Source organism: Podarcis melisellensis (assembly GCF_964234715.1).
Source record: "Podarcis melisellensis genome assembly, chromosome: 15".
NCBI lineage: Eukaryota > Metazoa > Chordata > Lepidosauria > Squamata > Lacertidae > Podarcis > Podarcis melisellensis.
Window position 1 is genome coordinate 38,854,042 of NC_138532.1, and position 17,308 is coordinate 38,871,349.

The 17,308-nt window shown below is 48.2% G+C and overlaps 1 protein-coding gene across 5 annotated transcripts; it reads right to left on the reverse strand.

The window, feature by feature from the left end:
• Window positions 1-457: 457 nt before the first annotated feature.
• On the reverse strand, window positions 458-16,125 carry MRM1 (mitochondrial rRNA methyltransferase 1). 5 transcript variants are annotated; one of them, XR_014163244.1, is made up of 7 exons: window positions 16,065-16,125; window positions 13,339-14,132; window positions 11,908-12,001; window positions 7,541-7,661; window positions 2,199-2,318; window positions 1,808-2,059; window positions 458-865 (listed from the first exon to the last, which is right to left on the reverse strand). XR_014163244.1 is itself a non-coding variant. In XM_081890586.1 (6 exons), the coding sequence occupies exons 2-6, from the start codon at window positions 14,100-14,102 to the stop codon at window positions 2,013-2,015; spliced, it is 1,146 nt and encodes a 381-aa protein (XP_081746712.1). In that variant the 5' UTR covers window positions 14,103-14,132; window positions 16,065-16,125; the 3' UTR covers window positions 957-2,012. The 5 variants fall into 5 exon arrangements, 4 of the variants coding, with proteins under 4 accessions (XP_081746712.1, XP_081746710.1, XP_081746709.1 ...); XM_081890586.1 differs by lacking the exon at window positions 458-865 and having other exon boundaries at window positions 957-2,059; XM_081890584.1 differs by lacking the exons at window positions 458-865; window positions 1,808-2,059; window positions 2,199-2,318; window positions 16,065-16,125 and adding exons at window positions 5,251-5,749; window positions 15,669-15,704; window positions 15,739-16,047.
• Between the last annotated feature and the right edge of the window lie 1,183 nt (window positions 16,126-17,308).

Here is a 17,308-nt window from a genome sequence, read left to right on the forward strand (position 1 = left end):
CATGAGAAGAGACGACTTCCTGGAAAAGACCCTGATGCTGGGAAAGATGGAGGGCACAAGGAGAAGGGGACGACAGAGGACGAGATGGTTGGATGGTGTTCTCGAAGATACCAGCATGAGTTTGACCAAACTGCAGGAGGCAGTGGAGGACAGAAGTGCCTGGCATGCTCTGGTCCATAGGGTCGGACACGACTAAATGACTAAACAACAACAACAGGCTTTTTTTAAAAAAAAAAAGTTTCAGAGTTTGCTATACTTTCATGTTTATTTCCTACACCACTTTTTTTTGGGGGGGGTGTTCTTGAAAAGCATTTTGAAATCTCTCAAATAATCATTAATAATATAAAATCGTTGCCCTCAAAATGGCATTCCTTTTTTTTATTAAAAAAAATTGGTTTCTCATGCAGAGGGATACAAAATACACATACACACAAATACGGAGAATCAGAGCTTGGTATCAAGGATAAAGAAATGGCTTTTATTCCCATTTCCTTCCAGCAAACAAGAAAGGATGAAATGATATCTTGCTATAAAACTGTTTTCTGCCCATAGTGAAGCAACCCGCAATCTGTATCTTTACCACCACCTAGTGGGAAGAATATACTTCCTCCTTCCTAAGAAACTGAAATTTCATACCAATTCCCGGGTTTTTATAATGCTGTATTATTACATTTTATTTTTTATTTTTTTAAAAAAAAAAACAGACTCCTGCAGAACAGGGAAAGCAAAGCTAATGAAACATTTCACTTGCGTTCTTTTAATAGTTTTGCTACAGGCCAAGGTACACGTCTGAAATGGATCCTCGTTGCGAAGAACATCTACCATGTTTTTCGCTCTATAAGATGCACCAGACCACAAGACGCACCTAGTTTTTGGAGGAGGAAAACAAGAAAAAATATATTCTGAATCTCAGAAGCCAGAACAGCAAGAGGGATCGCTGCGCAGCGAAAGCAGCAATCCCTCTTGCTGTTCTGGCTTCTGGGATAGCTGTGCAGCCTGCATTCGCTCCATAAGACGCACACACATTTCCCCTTACTTTTTAGGAGGGAAAAGGTGAGTCTTATAGAGCAAAAAATACAGTAATTTTTCTGATACACCATACATAGGGAAGACTCCAGAGGCAAGGGAAAAGCTGGCCTAGGCAGACCACTAGACAGACTCAGTAGGTCATCTTCCTATATCTGTAGTGTTCTTGGGATTTTGCACTGCACTCAATGGAGTCTTAACCCCTTGCTCAACCCCAGAACCCCTCCACCTTTGAGATTACAGAAAACCACCTTTGTCAGGCTAAGAGAGGCAGGTTGGATCATACGGGGTCGTTCCTCTGCCCAGCTTGAGCTCACCTCCCACTGGCCAACGCACAAACAGATCAAAATACACCGGAGGTTTGGGCAGCCATTGTAACACGTGGGGTTTTAGAGATACCTGGTCTACCCACTGAGATACATGAGGTGTGTGTGATGCTTGGTCCAGTGGTGCACAAACTTTTTTCAAATAGGGTCAGATTTGATGAAGTGAAGGGCCGTGAGGGCCGACCAAAGTTGTTGACCTTTTTTAGGATTGTACCCCACAGTTGTTGAGCTCTTTTTTAAGGGTTGAAGTTGTGCGTTTTTTAGGATTTTACCCCAGGAAATATACTGCTACAGGGGCCGGATTGGGCCCCCAAGACAGACTTTGGACATGCCTGGACTCTACACACTGAGATGCACTAGAGTTTAAAGTCATCATCAGGACTAAAACTCTTGCAGAGCACATTCTCTCTCTCTCTCTCTCTCTAACACACACACACACACACACACACACACACCTTCTGTCACGTAACAGCTGTGGATGCCTTGTGGCCCTGCTGCTCCACCAACCCTGTCTGGCGGAAGGGATTAGAAGTGAGGACTGTGTTCCAATCCTGTCTTTCTGGCCCAGAATATTCCCGGATGCAGCTTCCCCTAATCCCAGAACTTCTGGGCGAGTTCCTCAAAGGCACAGTGCTTTTGTTTTGTTTTTTTATAGAAGCATCACGGGTCTCTCTCTCTTTGGCTGCAGATCGAGTGCAAGAGGATTCCTGCGGAAGAATTTTATCAAAAGAAAAAGAACAACAAAAAAAGTGTTAGAAGAGTTTCAACAGTCGGCAAGATTTTACTTTCCTGCTCAGGAAGGAAGAAGCTTCAAGGAGAGATGAGTTCAAGGGTGGAATCGCTTACCAGCTGCAACAGACACATTTAAGGACTCGATCCCAGGCGGCAGCTCTCGCCCTGGGAAAATGGTCAACATCCTTTGGCACAAGCTTCTAGTCCCCGGAGAAAGGCCGTAACCTTCATTTCCTGCACACGGGCAAAACACAAGGCAATAAAACGCCAGGATTTTAATTTCATGGTCTTGCCCTAAGTGCTCGTGGAGCCTCTGAGGGGCGCATACAAAAACCACACCCTTGGACATAAATAACGTCGTTTCCATCCCTTTAAGAAAGCATAGAGCTGGAGAAAGAAGTAGGAAGAGTGGCACTCTTTCCCACTTCCTCTTTCGGCTCTATGGCCATTTCAAGGCTCTGACTTTTACCCAGATCACTTGGGAAAATCAGAGTGTATGTGTGTGTAAGATTCTCTCTTTCAAGGTGGGGGCTGACTCGCAGGAGAGGAAGGGGAGAAATGGACCAGAGGCGGTGGGAGCCCAAAACTCTCGCTCAAAAATCCAAATGAGCCTATGGACTGAAAAAGTTGGCGACTCTTGCATTAAAGCTGCTTTTATTTCATTAGTGCGAGGATATGTTGTCGTTTAGCATTGGTGCCTTTTCTTTTTTAAAATATCTGAAAGCAAATCAGAACCAAAAAGATATTGAAATAAAAGAGGGGGGCACCAATGAAGGGCAGTATATAAACTGAATAAATAAATGTTTGTTCTATGCCACAGCCCTTCAGATATTTGAAAAAGGGCTATCGTGCAAGCTGTGATTTCTGCATTCCAGGGGGTTGGACTAGATGACCCCTGGGGTTCCTTCCAACTCTACGATTCTGTGTTCTCCAGACGAAATGGATCATGCTTCCCTCATAGGTCCTCTTCCCCTAACATCACCATCTTCATCCCCTGAACCTGATCTCAACATGTTTGATTAACAGGCAATGAGTTTGGTACAGTTGCCTTTTTCAACTCCCCATGGCTCTTTTTAAAGTAGGGTGTGTTTCTATTTTAGATTATGGATTTTATCAGACAGGGCTTGTGTTTTCTTGTTAAAAAGACTGCTAACCCCTTGGGGCCGAAAGGCAGGGCAGAAATACCCAGGTAAATAAACTTGGGATGAGGCTGAATTTGTTTCAGGAAGCTGTTGGCGATAATTAAGATCAGGCTCTTTGGTAATTGGAAAACAGCTGACGAGAAACTGCTTCTCTGGGCGCTTGTCCCGAGACAAACGACCAATGGAGTTTGGCCGAAGTGCTGCCAAATCCTTTAAAATGATCTAGGATTGCAGTTCAACATAACTCATACTCAGAACAGACCCATTGAAATGAATGGACAGCTTCTGGGTACAGCTTCTGGGGCCTAGATCCAGAGAACACAACTTTGCAAAGAATTTATATGAGTAGATCCAAACTTCGACCACCACAGAAGGCAAGGCAGCCGATCTGCAATTCTCTCAAATATTTTTTTCAATTCATTTGTCCTGTTCCCCTGGCCACAGCAGCCCCAGATCACTTTTTCTTCCACTTCATTTATCCCCTAATTAATTTCCCCAACAGATCCTCTTCCCCAGATCAGGTCAATTACACTTATTCGTTACGTCCCCCAAATCCTCTCTATTAACATCCATCTTAAATTAATTTATTCCCCCCCCCCAACAATATCCTACACAAGATCACTCCCCTGTCCAATTTAATCTCCCTCAAATTGACCACCCACCCAGAAACACTTGAGATGCTTTTTTTAAAGATGTTGGGGGGGGCATGATCCATGCCAATGTCCCAGAGCATGAGATAGCAACCCCACCTCCATGATAAGGGACCCCTGACCATTAGGTCCAGTCATGGCCGACTCTGGGGTTGCGGCGCTCATCTCACTTTACTGGCTGAGGGAGCCGGCATACAGCTTCCGGGTCATGTGGCCAGCATGACTAAGCCGCTTCTGGCGAAACAGAGCAGCGCACGGAAACGCCGTTTACCATTCTGTAAATGGTACCTATTTATCTACCTGCACTTTGACGTGCTTTAAAACTGCTAGTTTGGCAGGAGCAGGGACCAAGCAACGGGAGCTCACCCCGTTGCGGGGATTCAAACCACCGACCTTCTGATCGGCAAGTCCTAGGCTCTGTGGTTTAACCCACAGCGCCACCCGTGTATACAATTACCCAGGACAGACATTAGGGACTTCTTCACACAGTTCAGCTACGGAACTCCCTCCCACAGGAAGCAGGCATGGCCAACAACTTGGAGGGCTTTAAAAGAGGGTGGGACAAATTCATGGAGGAAAGGGTTATCGATGGCTACTATCCACAATGGCTATGCACTGACTCCAGAGGCTGTATGTCTCATAAAAACAGTCAAAGGGAATCCCAAGCAGGGACAGTTGGCTTCTAGTTTGCCTCTGTGAGATCAGTATGCTAGACTAGATCTGATTTATTTCCGCAGGGCCTTTGGCTTGGAATCAATTTGATCCCCTTCCCCTCTTTCTTTTTTCCTTTCTCCTTCTGTGATGGAACTCCAATTTGGGGACTTCCCTGGCTTTTTCCTGGCCCATGTAGAACCAGTCTGGATAGTTAGCCTTGGTGAAGACTTGATGTTTTCATCCCCCAAAAAGTTTTCGATTTGAAATGAGGCTGCATTTTAATGTTTTAATGTTGTATTTTAATCTTGTTTTTAAGTTGTATTTCAATCCATTGTTTTTATATTGGGTGTTAGCCGCCCTGAGCCCGGTCTTGGCTGGGGAGGGCAGGGTATAAATAAAATTTATTATTTTTATTATTATTTTTTTATTACTACATTGGTACCTCGGGTTAAGTACTTAATTCGTTCCGGAGGTCCGTTCTTAACCTGAAACTGTTCTTAACCTGAAGCACCACTTTAGCTAATGGGGCCTCCCGCTGCCACCACACCGCCAGAGCACGATTTCTGTTCTCATCCTGAAGCAAAGTTCTTAACCCGAAGTTCTGGGTTAGTGGAGTCTGTAACCTGAAGCGTCTGTAACCTGAAATGTCTGTAACCCAAAGTACCACTGTAGTATTAGTATTAGTATTATTTATTAGTTTTCTCTGCCGCCCTTCATCACAAGATCTCAGGGCAGTTAACAGGCAGATGGGCCTCCTCTGTCCCCATCCAACTGCCCCAAATTTTCAGATTCTCCTTTCTCCTCGCGCTTCTGCAAACTGCAGGCCCCTTCCTCTCCCCCAAATCTCCCAGGCTCCCTGCCCTGTCCAATTTTCTCTTTTCTGCCAAGCGCTCAACAGAGAATGGAAATCATCACCAGCAAGAAGAGGCCGGCCCGCTCTCGGGAGCCCCTCCGCTCCGCCGAAAGAGATTCCGTTCTCTCGCAGGAACAAGCCGAGCCGTCCTTCAAACTAACAGCCCCCGACTGTCACCGCAGTCCCCGGCTCGTCGTCCCGCCACCCGTTGTGGAGATGGATTTCCCCGCAGCTCATCATTCCCGCCCCCGACTTGCCAGTATCTCTTTCCTCCCTGTAATCGAAAAGGTATCCGAGCCCCGGGAGCGACGCCGCGGCGTCCTGTCAGCTCCCCGGCTTCAATCAGCGTTTCGGTTAAAGATGAGCCTGGCAAGGAAAGGAAAGGGGACCGTTGGGGCACCGCCACCGCCTTTCCCGCGCAGAGGAATAACCCAAAGCATCTCTCATGCTCCCAGCCACGGGCAAACAGCCCCCGGCGCATAACTCAGGAGAGACTCCTTGGCGGTGGAAGGGAAAAAAGTCCATTTCTGTCCTGTAACACAGGGGAACCAGCGGCCCTCCCTGGGGGTTGCGATGGACCCTCCATGTTCGGATGCAGTCTCTCTTAAAAGCCAGGCGTTGAAGGTAAAGGACAGAGTGGAAGATTTCTTCCCTGTTCTCTTTCAGCTTTCCGAAAATCGTTGGGCTGGCAGACGGTTGGTGCACAATACTTTGTGGTTTGGCACAGGTAATACTTTTGGTTTGGCACAGGTAAAGCCAGGGTGAAGGGGCGCGTCTGTGGGACTCTAGAGGTTGTGCAACTACAACTCCCAGCATCCTCTGCTAGGCCAGCCAATGGCCAGGGCCGATGAGAGTCCAGAAGGGTCTGGAGGGCTGTCTATGGTACGATATCCCACAATAACCCTTTGGCTGACTAATATTCTGCAGCCTTTTAAATGGCGTTTGTGGAAGATGGGGGCTATCATTTTGTTGCTTTTGTTTCAACTACAGTGGTACCTCAGGTTACAGCTGCTTCAGGTTACAGACTCCGCTAACCCAGAAATAGTACCTTGGGTTAAGAACTTTGCTTCACGATGAGAACAGAAATTGTGCAGCGGTGGTGTAGCGGCAGCAGGAGGCCCCATTAGCTAAAGTGGTACCTCAGCTTAAGAACAGTTTCAGGTTAAGAACAGACCTCCGGAACGAATTAAGTTCTTAACCCAAGGTACCACTGTACTTATTTGTGCTTTTACTTCGTATTTTATCTTGCGGACGGCCGTGAGATCTTGCGATGAAGGGTGGTTATATCAATCGAACAAATAAAAAATAAAAATAAAAACTGGAGCACACCCCAGACCCAAGTCCTTGCGGTCTCCTAGCTGCCTTCCTTCATTTGTCAGGGGAGTCGCAAGACCTCCAAGCTTCTCAGGAGGCAATGTGGTATCGTAGTAAATGTGGGGGGGAGGCAAGTTCAAATCCTCTCCCAGCCACCCAGCTAACAGGGGCGGGGGGTGGAATCTCTAACCGGTTTGTTGTTTCTTGGCCTAGCCTACCTCACAGGGCTGTTACTCAGGGAAATAGCCATAAGACACTAGCAGCCTTAGATTCCAAGTTGGCAAACCCTTCCCCACCCCACCCCCACACACACACCCGGTCTACACTGACCGGCAGTCCCTCTCCAGGGTATTCAGCCTGGAATCATTCCCAACCCTACTTGGGGATTGAACCTTGCACCTGTTCCGTCCCTGAGCTACGGCCAGCTTCTCTGCAAAAGTTTTGCCCTCCAAAATAACAACTTTATTATTTATACCCCACCCATCTGGCTGAGTTGCCCCAGCACAAATAAAAACATAATAAAACATGAAACATTAAAAACTTCCCAATACAGTGGTACCTAGGTACTCAAACGGCTTGGTTCCCAAACAAATCGGCTACCGAACACCGCAAACCCGGAAGTAAGTGTTCCAGTTTGTGAATGTTTTTCAGAAGGCAGAAATCTGATGTGGTGTACAAGCGGCTTCCAGTTGGCTCTTCCGATTGCAAGAGCCAATAAGAAGCTGCGCTTTGGAAATCGAACGTTTCGGAAGTCGAACGTCCTTCCAGAATGGATTGCGTTCGACTTCCGAGGTACCATTGTACAGGGCTTCCTGAAAATGTAAGTGCCGCAGTGTTACATACCTAGCAGCAGTATGGTGCGTCCCTTCCAGCGGAAATCTAAGCAACTCACGGTGGGGACAGAATCCAAGTCCTTGGTGTGGGCAGCTGTTCCAAGGACTTCCCATCCTTGCTCTGATTTTGCCTTCCAGAAGAAAACGGGGGTGAGATAGAAGCAAGAGAAAAAGGCAAACTTGAGGATTACATCGTAATTACACACAACAGCTTAACTCCATTATATGGAAGAAAAAGATACATCTGCACTGGTTTGCTGTTTGTTCACTGTTTTAATCAGAACTCGAACTCCATGGATTCCCAGGAAGCACTACGGGTTAACAACAATAAATGAAACCTCAACACGGAACCAAAAGCATCTGACAAACGATTCCCTGGTGCGAGGCAGCCCAACCTCCTTTGCAGCCAGGAATTCAAACCCAGAGGAAGTCCAAGTATCCCTTGATAGCTGGGAGTCTCTCTCCAGCAGCTGGAGTGGAGGACCCATCAAACTGAGCGCCAATGTGGAGCTGTGGTTAGAGTGCCAGGGTTCAAATCCCAGTACGTTTCCCAGCACAATTGAAAGTGTTGGTACTGACCTTGAACGCCCTAAACGGCCTCGGCCTTGTCTACCTGAAGGAGCATCTCCACCCCCATCGTTCAGCCCAGACACTGAGGTCCAGCGCCAGGGGCCTTCTGGCGTTTCCCTCACTGTGAGGTTACGGGGAACCAGGCAGAGGGCCTTCTCGGTAGTGGCACCTGCCCTGCGGAACACCCTCACATCAGATGTCAAGGAAATAAACAACAATCTGACTTTTAGAAGACATCTGAAGGCAGCCCTGTTTGGGGAAGTTTTTAATGTTTGATGTTTTATTGTGTTTTTAATATTCTGTTGGAAGCTGCCCAGAGTGGCTGGGGTGGCCTGGCAAGATGGGCGAGATATAAGTAATAATTAATTTTTATTTTTATTTTTATTTTTATTTTTATTACTACTACTACTATTATCAAATCCTCACTCGGACATGAAGCTTGCAGGGACAGGCAGGACCAGTCACTGTTTCTCAGCCTAACCAACCTCACAGGGTTGTTGTGGGGACTAAGCAAGGAGGAGGAGAGCCACATACAGTGGTACCTCGGGTTACAGACGCTTCAGGTTACATATGCTTCAGGTTACAGACTCCGCTAACCCAGAAGTAGTACCTCGGGTTAAGAACTTTGCTTCAGGATGAGAACAGAAATCGCGCGGCAGCAGCAGGAGGCCCCATTAGCTAAAGTGGTACCTCTGGTTAAGAACAGTTTCAGATTAAGAACGGACCTGCAGAATGAATTAAGTTCTTAACCCAAGGTACCACTGTACTCCTCCTTGAGCTCCTTGGAGGGAATTAAGAAAGGCCTTGCCTCTAGCTACTGTGAGAGGGGGGCAGAGGAACAGCTTAGCACAAGTGCTTCCAGACTACAACTCCCATCATTTCTAACCACTGGTCATGCTGGCTGTGGCTTATTGGGGGTGGAATCTAATGACATCAAGAGGGAAGCAGGTTGTGCCCCTCCCGGACACAGACTTTGCCCTGATCCAGGAAAACAAGTTGCTATCGCATACATGCTCCCAGCTCATCCTTTCAACACAACCACCTACAAAATCCATTTTTAGAGGGGGGAGGGGAGAAAATCTGCCTTGTTTTCTGAAAAAAACCTGCCGTAACGATGCTGGGATTTATGCCCGCTCTGCGGCAAAGGTGAAGCCGGCCAACGTGGACCCAATTAAACAGAGCGCCTCAACGGCCCAAATGTTCATAAATTGCACATTTATAGTAGAGGGAAGCGGTCCGCACAGATGTTTCAATTAAGTTGCAACACCTTCTTAATGGCCTCTTTATGGGGTCATTCCAGAGCGGGGCGGCTGGCAGAGATCGGAGGGGGAGACTCCCCAGACCCACAGGAAAGGGGCAGAGAAAAGGCGGCTGAAAAATTAAGCCATTTGCCTTTCATTGTCTGAAAGGCCAGCCAGCATTAAATCGTCTCTCGGCCGACTCAATGCCCAACTGGTGGGAAGACGGGTCCTGGGCTTGTGTTGTGTGTGTCCTGGCGCCCAGATACACCTGGCAGGTGCTCATCGGATAAATTCCATCCTTTTCCCAGCTTGTTAAGGTTACCAGATTTTTTTCAATGAATCCGGGGACACTTGGACGTTGATGCTGCAGCGATGGCAGTGGCAGAGGGGCAGCCGCCACCTTGACCTCAACCACCTTCCTCCAAGACTTCTATCTCCTTTCTCCATGATCCTGGGCAGCCCCTGAATTGTTGATTCTTCGGTGGTGGTGGGGAAGCGGCGTGCAGTGGGTCAGGCATGGAAGGTGGAGAAGGAGGGCCGAGAGTGGGGGCGGCAGCGAGGCTCAGACAGCGTGAGGTCTCCCATCCCATCGGAGCAGCCCCAATCCCATTCCTACTTGCGTGCAAGCAGGAGGGAGGGGGATCCTTCAGCCGGGAAGAGAGACTTCACACTGCCTTTCAGAGCAGCCCCATCCCAACTCCTACTTGTGTGCAACCAGGAGGGGGCAGGGATCTGTCAGGCAGAGCAATGCCTCCCTTGCCATTGGAGCAGCCCCAATCCCATTCCTACTTGCGTGCAAGCAGGAGGGGGCAGGGATGCCTCAGCTGCGAAGGGAGGCTTCCTGTTCCTAACTGAGAGATCCCTGCCCCCCCCCCTGCTTGCACGCAAGCTCTGATCGGCAGCATGAAGCCTCCCTTCACAGCTTAGTTGCTGGGGTCAGGGAAGGTGGAGGGAGCCCGGAAGCAGCATCTTAGAGCCCCTGCACCACCATCATATGGGGACTTCTGAGCAACTCCTGAAGCCAGCCAGAGCCAACTGCTCCGGGCTGCTGAGACTGCCGCTGCTGTGTTTCCCGGGGACATTAGATGAAATCCGGGGACATTCCGGGGATGGCATTTGTCCAGGGACTTATTCGCAAATCCGGGGACTTATTCAGGAAACGGGGACGTCTGGTAACCCTATTGTAAACCCAGCTTTCAATCTTATGTGCACACCCCATTTCGTATGGACCTCAGGCTGGCCACCTAGCAAAATCCAACTTATTTTTAAAAGCTTGTACAACGCTGCCCCTGTGTGGCCGAACGGGGCATAGCAGCCATTCCAAGCAAGGCAGAGGAGATGCTAGAATGAATCAGAGCAAAAGGAATAGAGTGGAATAAGAGAGACCAGCTGTCTGCTACAGAGTCAGGCCATTTGTCTATCTGGGTCAATGCAGTATGCTCTGAACGGCAGCAACCCCCCCAGGGATTCAGACAGGGAGCCTTGCTCAGCCCTACCCAGAAACGTCAGGAATTAAATCTGGGATCGTCTGCATGCAAAGCACTGGGCTACGATCGTTCTAACTTGGAAACAAAGATTCTAGTCCCCTTGGTTCTGGATGAAAGGGGGTTTAAAATGGGTTCGCAGAAAGCTGCCTTAAGCCGAGCCAAGCCATCGGTCCATCTAGCTCAGGGTTGTCTGACTGGCAGCAGCTCTCCGGGGTTTGAGGCTTTCCCCCAGCCCTATGTGGAATTGAACCCAGCACCTTTGGCATACAAAGCAGACAAGCTAGCGTCCTTCCCAGTGCTTTGCTTGCAAGCAATCTCATCGTGTAAATTTAAGAGTGCTGCTGCTGAATCAGAGCAAAGGTGGTCAGAGCAGAGTCAGGGAAGCTGTAGCTCTCTGGAGATCATTGGACACCAACTCCCATTAATGCCCCCCCAGCACCGCCAATGCTCAGGGATTGTGGGAGGTGGAGTCCAGCAACATCTGGAGCGCTACAGGAGAGTCACTCCTGGGGTCTGAGTGTTGGACCTGAGAGACCAGGCCTCAAAGCCCCACCGATTCATGAAACTCCCCAAGTGACCCTTTCTCTGTCTCTGATCCTACCCTGCCTCACAGGGTTGTTGTGAGAATACATTGGGGAAGGAGAGAGAACGACGTTCACCCCTTTGAGCTCCTTGGAGGAAAGGCGAGATAAAAATGTAGAGGCAACTCCCCATTGACATGGGGGTTACATTCTGAGACACCGTGCATTTAAGCAAAACCACGTATACTGGGAACACCATCGAAAAGGCCTGTAAACACCCTCTGGAAACCCTGGAAAAACCAAAAATCCACCAAACTCCACCACACGCGCTTTCTCCAAACTTCCTTGCTTAAAATCCAACTTCCCACAGGCCTCAAATAACAGTGCAAAGGCTCGTGGGACTGCCAGACGCTATTTTTGCCCCGTTTTTGCCCCTCCTCACGCCACGTCCAGGTTTGCAACAATGAGTGCGGTTGTGCATGCCTTGGACGTACAGGAAGTTGCCTGCAACCATTAATTTAAAAGAAAAACAGGCAAAAGTTTGTGGGGGGGTGTTACCTTAAGAAGGCTCTGAAGATCATCTGTGTTATATACGTCCAGAACTTCCATGGCCCCCGAGCTGGCTTTGCTGACCACAGGTGTCAGGGGACAGCTACAAAGAGAGAAGCCCAGGGTAGGGCCAGTGGTGGGGCTCATTAGTGAGAACGATGAGACTGCTTATAGGAAAGAAGTACAGGGGTTAATTCAATGGTGTAAAGAAAACAATCTTATGCTTAACACCAAAAAAACCAAAGAACTCATAATTGACTTTAGGAGAAAGAAAAGTGTATTTTTACCATTGCACATAAATGGCGAGGAGGTGGAGAGGGTTGGTAGTTTTAAATACCTGGGCATTTATATCTCTGAGGACCTCTCATGGACTGCAAATATTAATATGGTTGTGAGGAAGGTGCAGGGGAGGTCGTATTTCCTGAGAATGCTCAGGGGACTGAATCTATCTCAGCACCTACTTCTGTCCTATTATCACAGTACCATCGAGAGTGTCTTAACCTATAGTATATTATCGTGGTATGGGAGCAGCTCTGAAATGGATAAAAAAGCTTTACAGAGAATAATTAAAATTGCCCAGAATGTTATTGGGCTCCAACTACCAACCCTGGATGAGATCTTCACGTCTCGCAGCTTGAAGAAGTCACACAATATCCTGAGAGATCCCACCCATCCTGCTCACAACTTCTTTGAACTGTTGCCTTCGGGCAGAAGATATAGGACAATGAAAACACGAACCACACGCCTTCTGAATAGTTTCTATCCAAGAGCTCTGATTGCACTAAATAATGATCTCAGGGCCAGTTGCAAGAAATAGCAAGCAGGGAGTAGGAAGAAATGAGATAGGTTTTAGGTTATGTTATGCCTTTAATAGGTTATGTTATATTCTGGATTATGTTATGTTTTATAGATTATGTCTGAATAGGATGAGAGTGTTGGAGATACGTGCAAATGTGTATGTGAACCCGGTCTTTGGGTGTTTGATTTTCGTTGTTGTGTATACTGTGTATATACGGACAATGACAATAAATTTATCTTATCTTATCTTAAATTATTAAATGCTTCCCGGCAGATCTCCACAAGCTGGTTCTGTTAGCAACACACGTCTCCGCAAGGGCAGAGAGAATGGAAAAACTGCATCTAACCCACAGCTTGTGCTCAAGTTGGCCTGACGCAGGATTGCTCCAAAGTAAACCCCACCGAGGTCAATGGCACTTGCTCCTAAGGAATTGCAGGCAGGCAGGATGGCGGGGACTGAACCTTCTGCCCCCAAAGCAGATGCTTTATCCCGGAGTTCTGGTTGTTCAGCTAAAAACAAATTAAGATTCTAGTCCTCATGCCAACACTGAATCAAATAGGCAGGTAAGGATCTGGCATTCAGATGCTCTGCCCCTGAGCTACAGGCCCATGCCTGAAATAATTCACCTGGTGCTATTTTACCTGTTCCGTTGACTCATCACAATCCTGTCAACGCCCAGGAAGTGAGCAGACCGCAGGACGGCTCCCAGGTTCATGGGGTCCTGTATCCCCTCCAAAGCCAGCCAAAGGAGCTGCGACCCCACTCCCTCTTCCTCAGGGGGCGGTGCCTCCTGCCAGCCAATGGGGCGGAGGGGCGTGGCTTCCAGACACACGCCCTGATGGACACCGCCCTTGCAGAGGCCATCTAGAACCTTCCTTTCAACCACCTTCACTGGAATCCCCCTGTCCTTGGCGCGCCGGGAGAATTCTTCCAGCGTAGGCGATGGAGCGCCCTTGCCAGCCTTGAGGAAGAGTTGGAAAAAGTTCCTCTTGGATCTGGCCAGAGCCAAGGAGCAGGGAGCAACCCCAAACAAGATCTCTGAGCCTTTGGTCCTTTCGACGGGGAGGGGTTTCTGCGGGGGGCTCCTCTTCCTCTCGGGGAAATCGTCGTTCCTCAAGTTCTTCAGCTCCTCCCTGTCAGACGGCACGGTCTGCGCACGAAATTGCCGCCAGAACTCGTTCCGAAGGGCACGACCCTTCCAGGGTTTACGTGGCTGGGCCTCGCTCTGGTCCTTGGCTGTTTCAAGCCCATGATCAGGAGTCACTTGGCTGCTCACCCCACCAGGAAGCTCGCGTTCCCCCGCCTGAGGTTTTCTCCGCGTGGAGAGATGTCGGATGGTTCCAACGGCGCAGGGCAGTCTTGCGGCGTCCCAGAGGCCAGATTTAAAAGACAGGAGTAGTGCCATCTCTGACGTTCAATATGCCTTTCTCTCAACCTTAAAAGGGGGGTAGGGACCAAGATGCTAAATCAACATGGATTATGTGGTCTTTCTGGAAAATCCTGAAACAGAAACTTTTCCCAATATCTCCTGCCCGGAGTTTCCACTTTTAAATGGTGTGCTATATTATCATATATTTGAATCATGGGCATTTACATTTTAACAGCCTGATGACATAGTTTTGTTCTGTATTTTAGCTATTTCGAGAATTGCGCAATTAGTTGTTATGTTTTGTAAGCCCTACCTGAGCATGCATAATAATTATAAAATAACAATTATAATAATAAATCCCCAAATCAACTTTGATCTGATGTGCTCTAGGATTTTTCACTTGACTCCCCAACCCAGCAGTTCATGCAAGAATTTATCACTCATAAATCATCTACAGTTTGCTAAGCAATTTCAGCTGAATTTTGGGGAAACCACTTGAAGCATCCGTTGTGTTGAGCTACTTCAATTGCTTTTGTTTTATGCACTCATTGCAAACAACTGAAAGTCTGTAAATTTTGATAATAAACCTGATTTGCAATGGGGGTTGAATAATTCCGATAGCAATGGTAGGAGCATCACTGAGTATTAGTAAAGCAGAGCATCTGCTTTCATGTAGAAGGCCCCATGTTAAGACGATGGCATCTCTGGGTACCATCTCAAACACCACAGTGAGTCAATGTAGGCAAGGCTGAATTAGACAAGCCAATGGGTCTCACTCTGTACAGAGCATCTTCCTATATTAAATCAGCCCTTAATTCAGAACCATGAGAACGTGTTTGGGCTAACCAGTGTGGTGTGATGGTTAGAGTGCTAGCCTCTAGAAGACCAGGGTTTGAATCCCCAGTCAGCCACTGAGTGACCTCACTGTCTCTCATCCTAACCTACCTCACAAGGTTGCTGTGAGGATAAAAAGGGGAGCGGAAGAGCAGAGAAAGCCATGCACACACCACCTTAAATGGCAATCCATATCCAGCCTAGGTTTGCCTGAGCATCTTTTAAAAGCCACCCACGTCTGAAGGTCATCGCTGCACCCTGGATAACAGCAGTAAAGCCACAGCTACATCCCAGTAGTGATGTATGGAAGTGAGAGCTGGACCATCAAGAAGGCTGGTCGCCAAAGAATGGATGCTTTTGAATTATGGTGCTGGAGGAGACTCTTGAGAGTCCCATGGACTGCAAGAAGATCAAACCCATCCATTCTGAAGGAAATCAGCCCTGAGTGCTCACTGGAAGGACAGATCCTGAAGCTGAGGCTCCAATACTTTGGCCACCTCATGGGAAGAGAAGACTCCCTGGAAAAGACCCTGATGTTTGGAAAGATGGAGGGCACAAGGAGAAGGGAACGACAGAGGACGAGATGGTTGGTCAGTGTTCTCGAAGCTACAAACATGAGTCTGACCAAACTGCGGGAGGCAGTGGAAGACAGGAGTGCCTGGCGTGCTCTGGTCCATGGGGTCACGAAGAGTCGGACACGACTAAACGACTAAACAACAACAACAATCCAGCCTAGGTTTGCCTGAGCATCTTTTAAAAGCCACCCACGTCTGAAGGTCATCGCTGCACCCTGGATAACAGCAGCTAAAGCCTTGCAGAGATAGCACAGAATTAGCACCGCGAGGCCTTTCCAGTAGTTGCCCCCTGGGACGAAGGCTCGAAAGGTTTGGATCTGGCAAATTCTGCTCCTCCTTCCCTCCCTGATTTTGCAAATAGAAAAGTTCAAGTTGCTAGTCCCTGTAGGCTGCGAAGCCAGTAACAAACTCAGCTGAAAACGGGGAGGGGGAGAGAGAGAGAGAGAGAGAGAGAGAGAGAGAGAGAGAGAGAGAGAGAGAGAGAGAGAGAGAGATCTGCAGCCCAGCCTCCCTGCCCAAGCTGCTCTCTATCCAAACTGCAGCAACCCAGTCCAGGATTGCATTCCCTCCTGGCAGCGCGCAAACCTACCTGGCCACCCACGTGGGCTGCTGCCTTCTCCGCCTGAAGAGGAAGTGGCCTCCAACCATAGAGGCCATGGGTGAGAGAGCGTCGTGCTTGTCCCGCAGCGCCACCTGCTGGCCAAGCTGCGTCGAGGAGCGTAGAAAGATGCCTGGCTTGTGTAGAAGCAAGCCCCGGGTGTGTGTCAGCGTTGCCTACACTGACCGGCGGCAGCAGCAGCAGCTTGCTAGGGTTTCAGATAGGGGTCTTTCCCATCCCTACTTGCGGGATGCCAGGGATTGAACCTGGGGCTTTCTGCCTCCCTGGTTTGGAAGGGCGGGCTTGCGATTCCCCATCCATCTTTCATGTTTATCATTAAATTCGTATTTTTCTTTAAAAGAAGTACAGATCAGAAACACAGTTTTCCCCTTTGTTTTTATTTTACAATTCACAGTTAAAGAACATACTGATAGGTTAGAGCGTTTTCTGCATCACTGTCCAGGGATTTTTAAAAAACACACACAGAATTCTTCCTTTATTTTTTATTTTTGCCATTGCAGTGCTAGAATCCCAGCTGTTCCGTCCAGCTGATTCCAAATGAGCCCACCCTAAGGGAGATTCGAACAGGCGGCAGAAATATAGCCGAGAGTCTGGCTTAGGAAAACCCTTGTTCAGAAAATTTTCACCAAGGCAACTGGCAGCGTGAGGCAGCCCACCTAATAAACAGTACCTCTGCAGAACACATTGGAGTGTTTTGGAGAAAGGGTGGGGTGAAATGATCCTTGTGGTCCCTTCTAACTCTACAATTCTATGGTTCTAAATATGGTTGGTAATTCAAGGGGGAGAAGTGGTTTTGTGGAATTAAACAAGTCAAACAGAATCTGGAGCCTTAACAGCGTTTTTACTCCAAAGGAAGTCCTATTGTGCTCAGCAGGGTTTACTCCCTATTGTGTGCCTTTGGGATTAAAGCATCAGACAGAGGTGGGCAAAATGTAAGACGAGTTCTGCTAAATCAGATCAAAAGCCTGCCTTGCCCAACATCCTGTTTCCGACACTGGTCAGCCAGATACTCCAAGCAGAGCCTGAAGGCAACCTCCTTCTCCTGTTGTTGCCCCACAGCAACTGCTATTAAGAGGTAGACTACCGCTACACCTGGAGGCTTCATGAGTGTAGGTTCATCTTCTGCAAATGTTACCTAAATCATCTAAGTTGGTGGCCCCATGAGGCAGCTACAAGCTGCCCATCTCCATCACTGTTCTTTGAGATTGGCTGAA

Excerpts from the sequence above, each read along its gene's own strand:
- MRM1 (XM_081890583.1), bottom strand. The coding sequence starts at position 14,102 with ATGGCACTACTCCTGTCTTTTAAATCTGGCCTCTGGGACGCCGCAAGA. Across the intron at positions 7,662-11,907 it reads ATCTTCAGAGCCTTCTTAAG|GCAAAATCAGAGCAAGGATG; the intron begins GTAACACCCCCC and ends TTCTTCTGGAAG. Across the intron at positions 5,750-7,540 it reads ACGCACCATACTGCTGCTAG|GCTCATCTTTAACCGAAACG; the intron begins GTATGTAACACT and ends TTTCCTTGCCAG.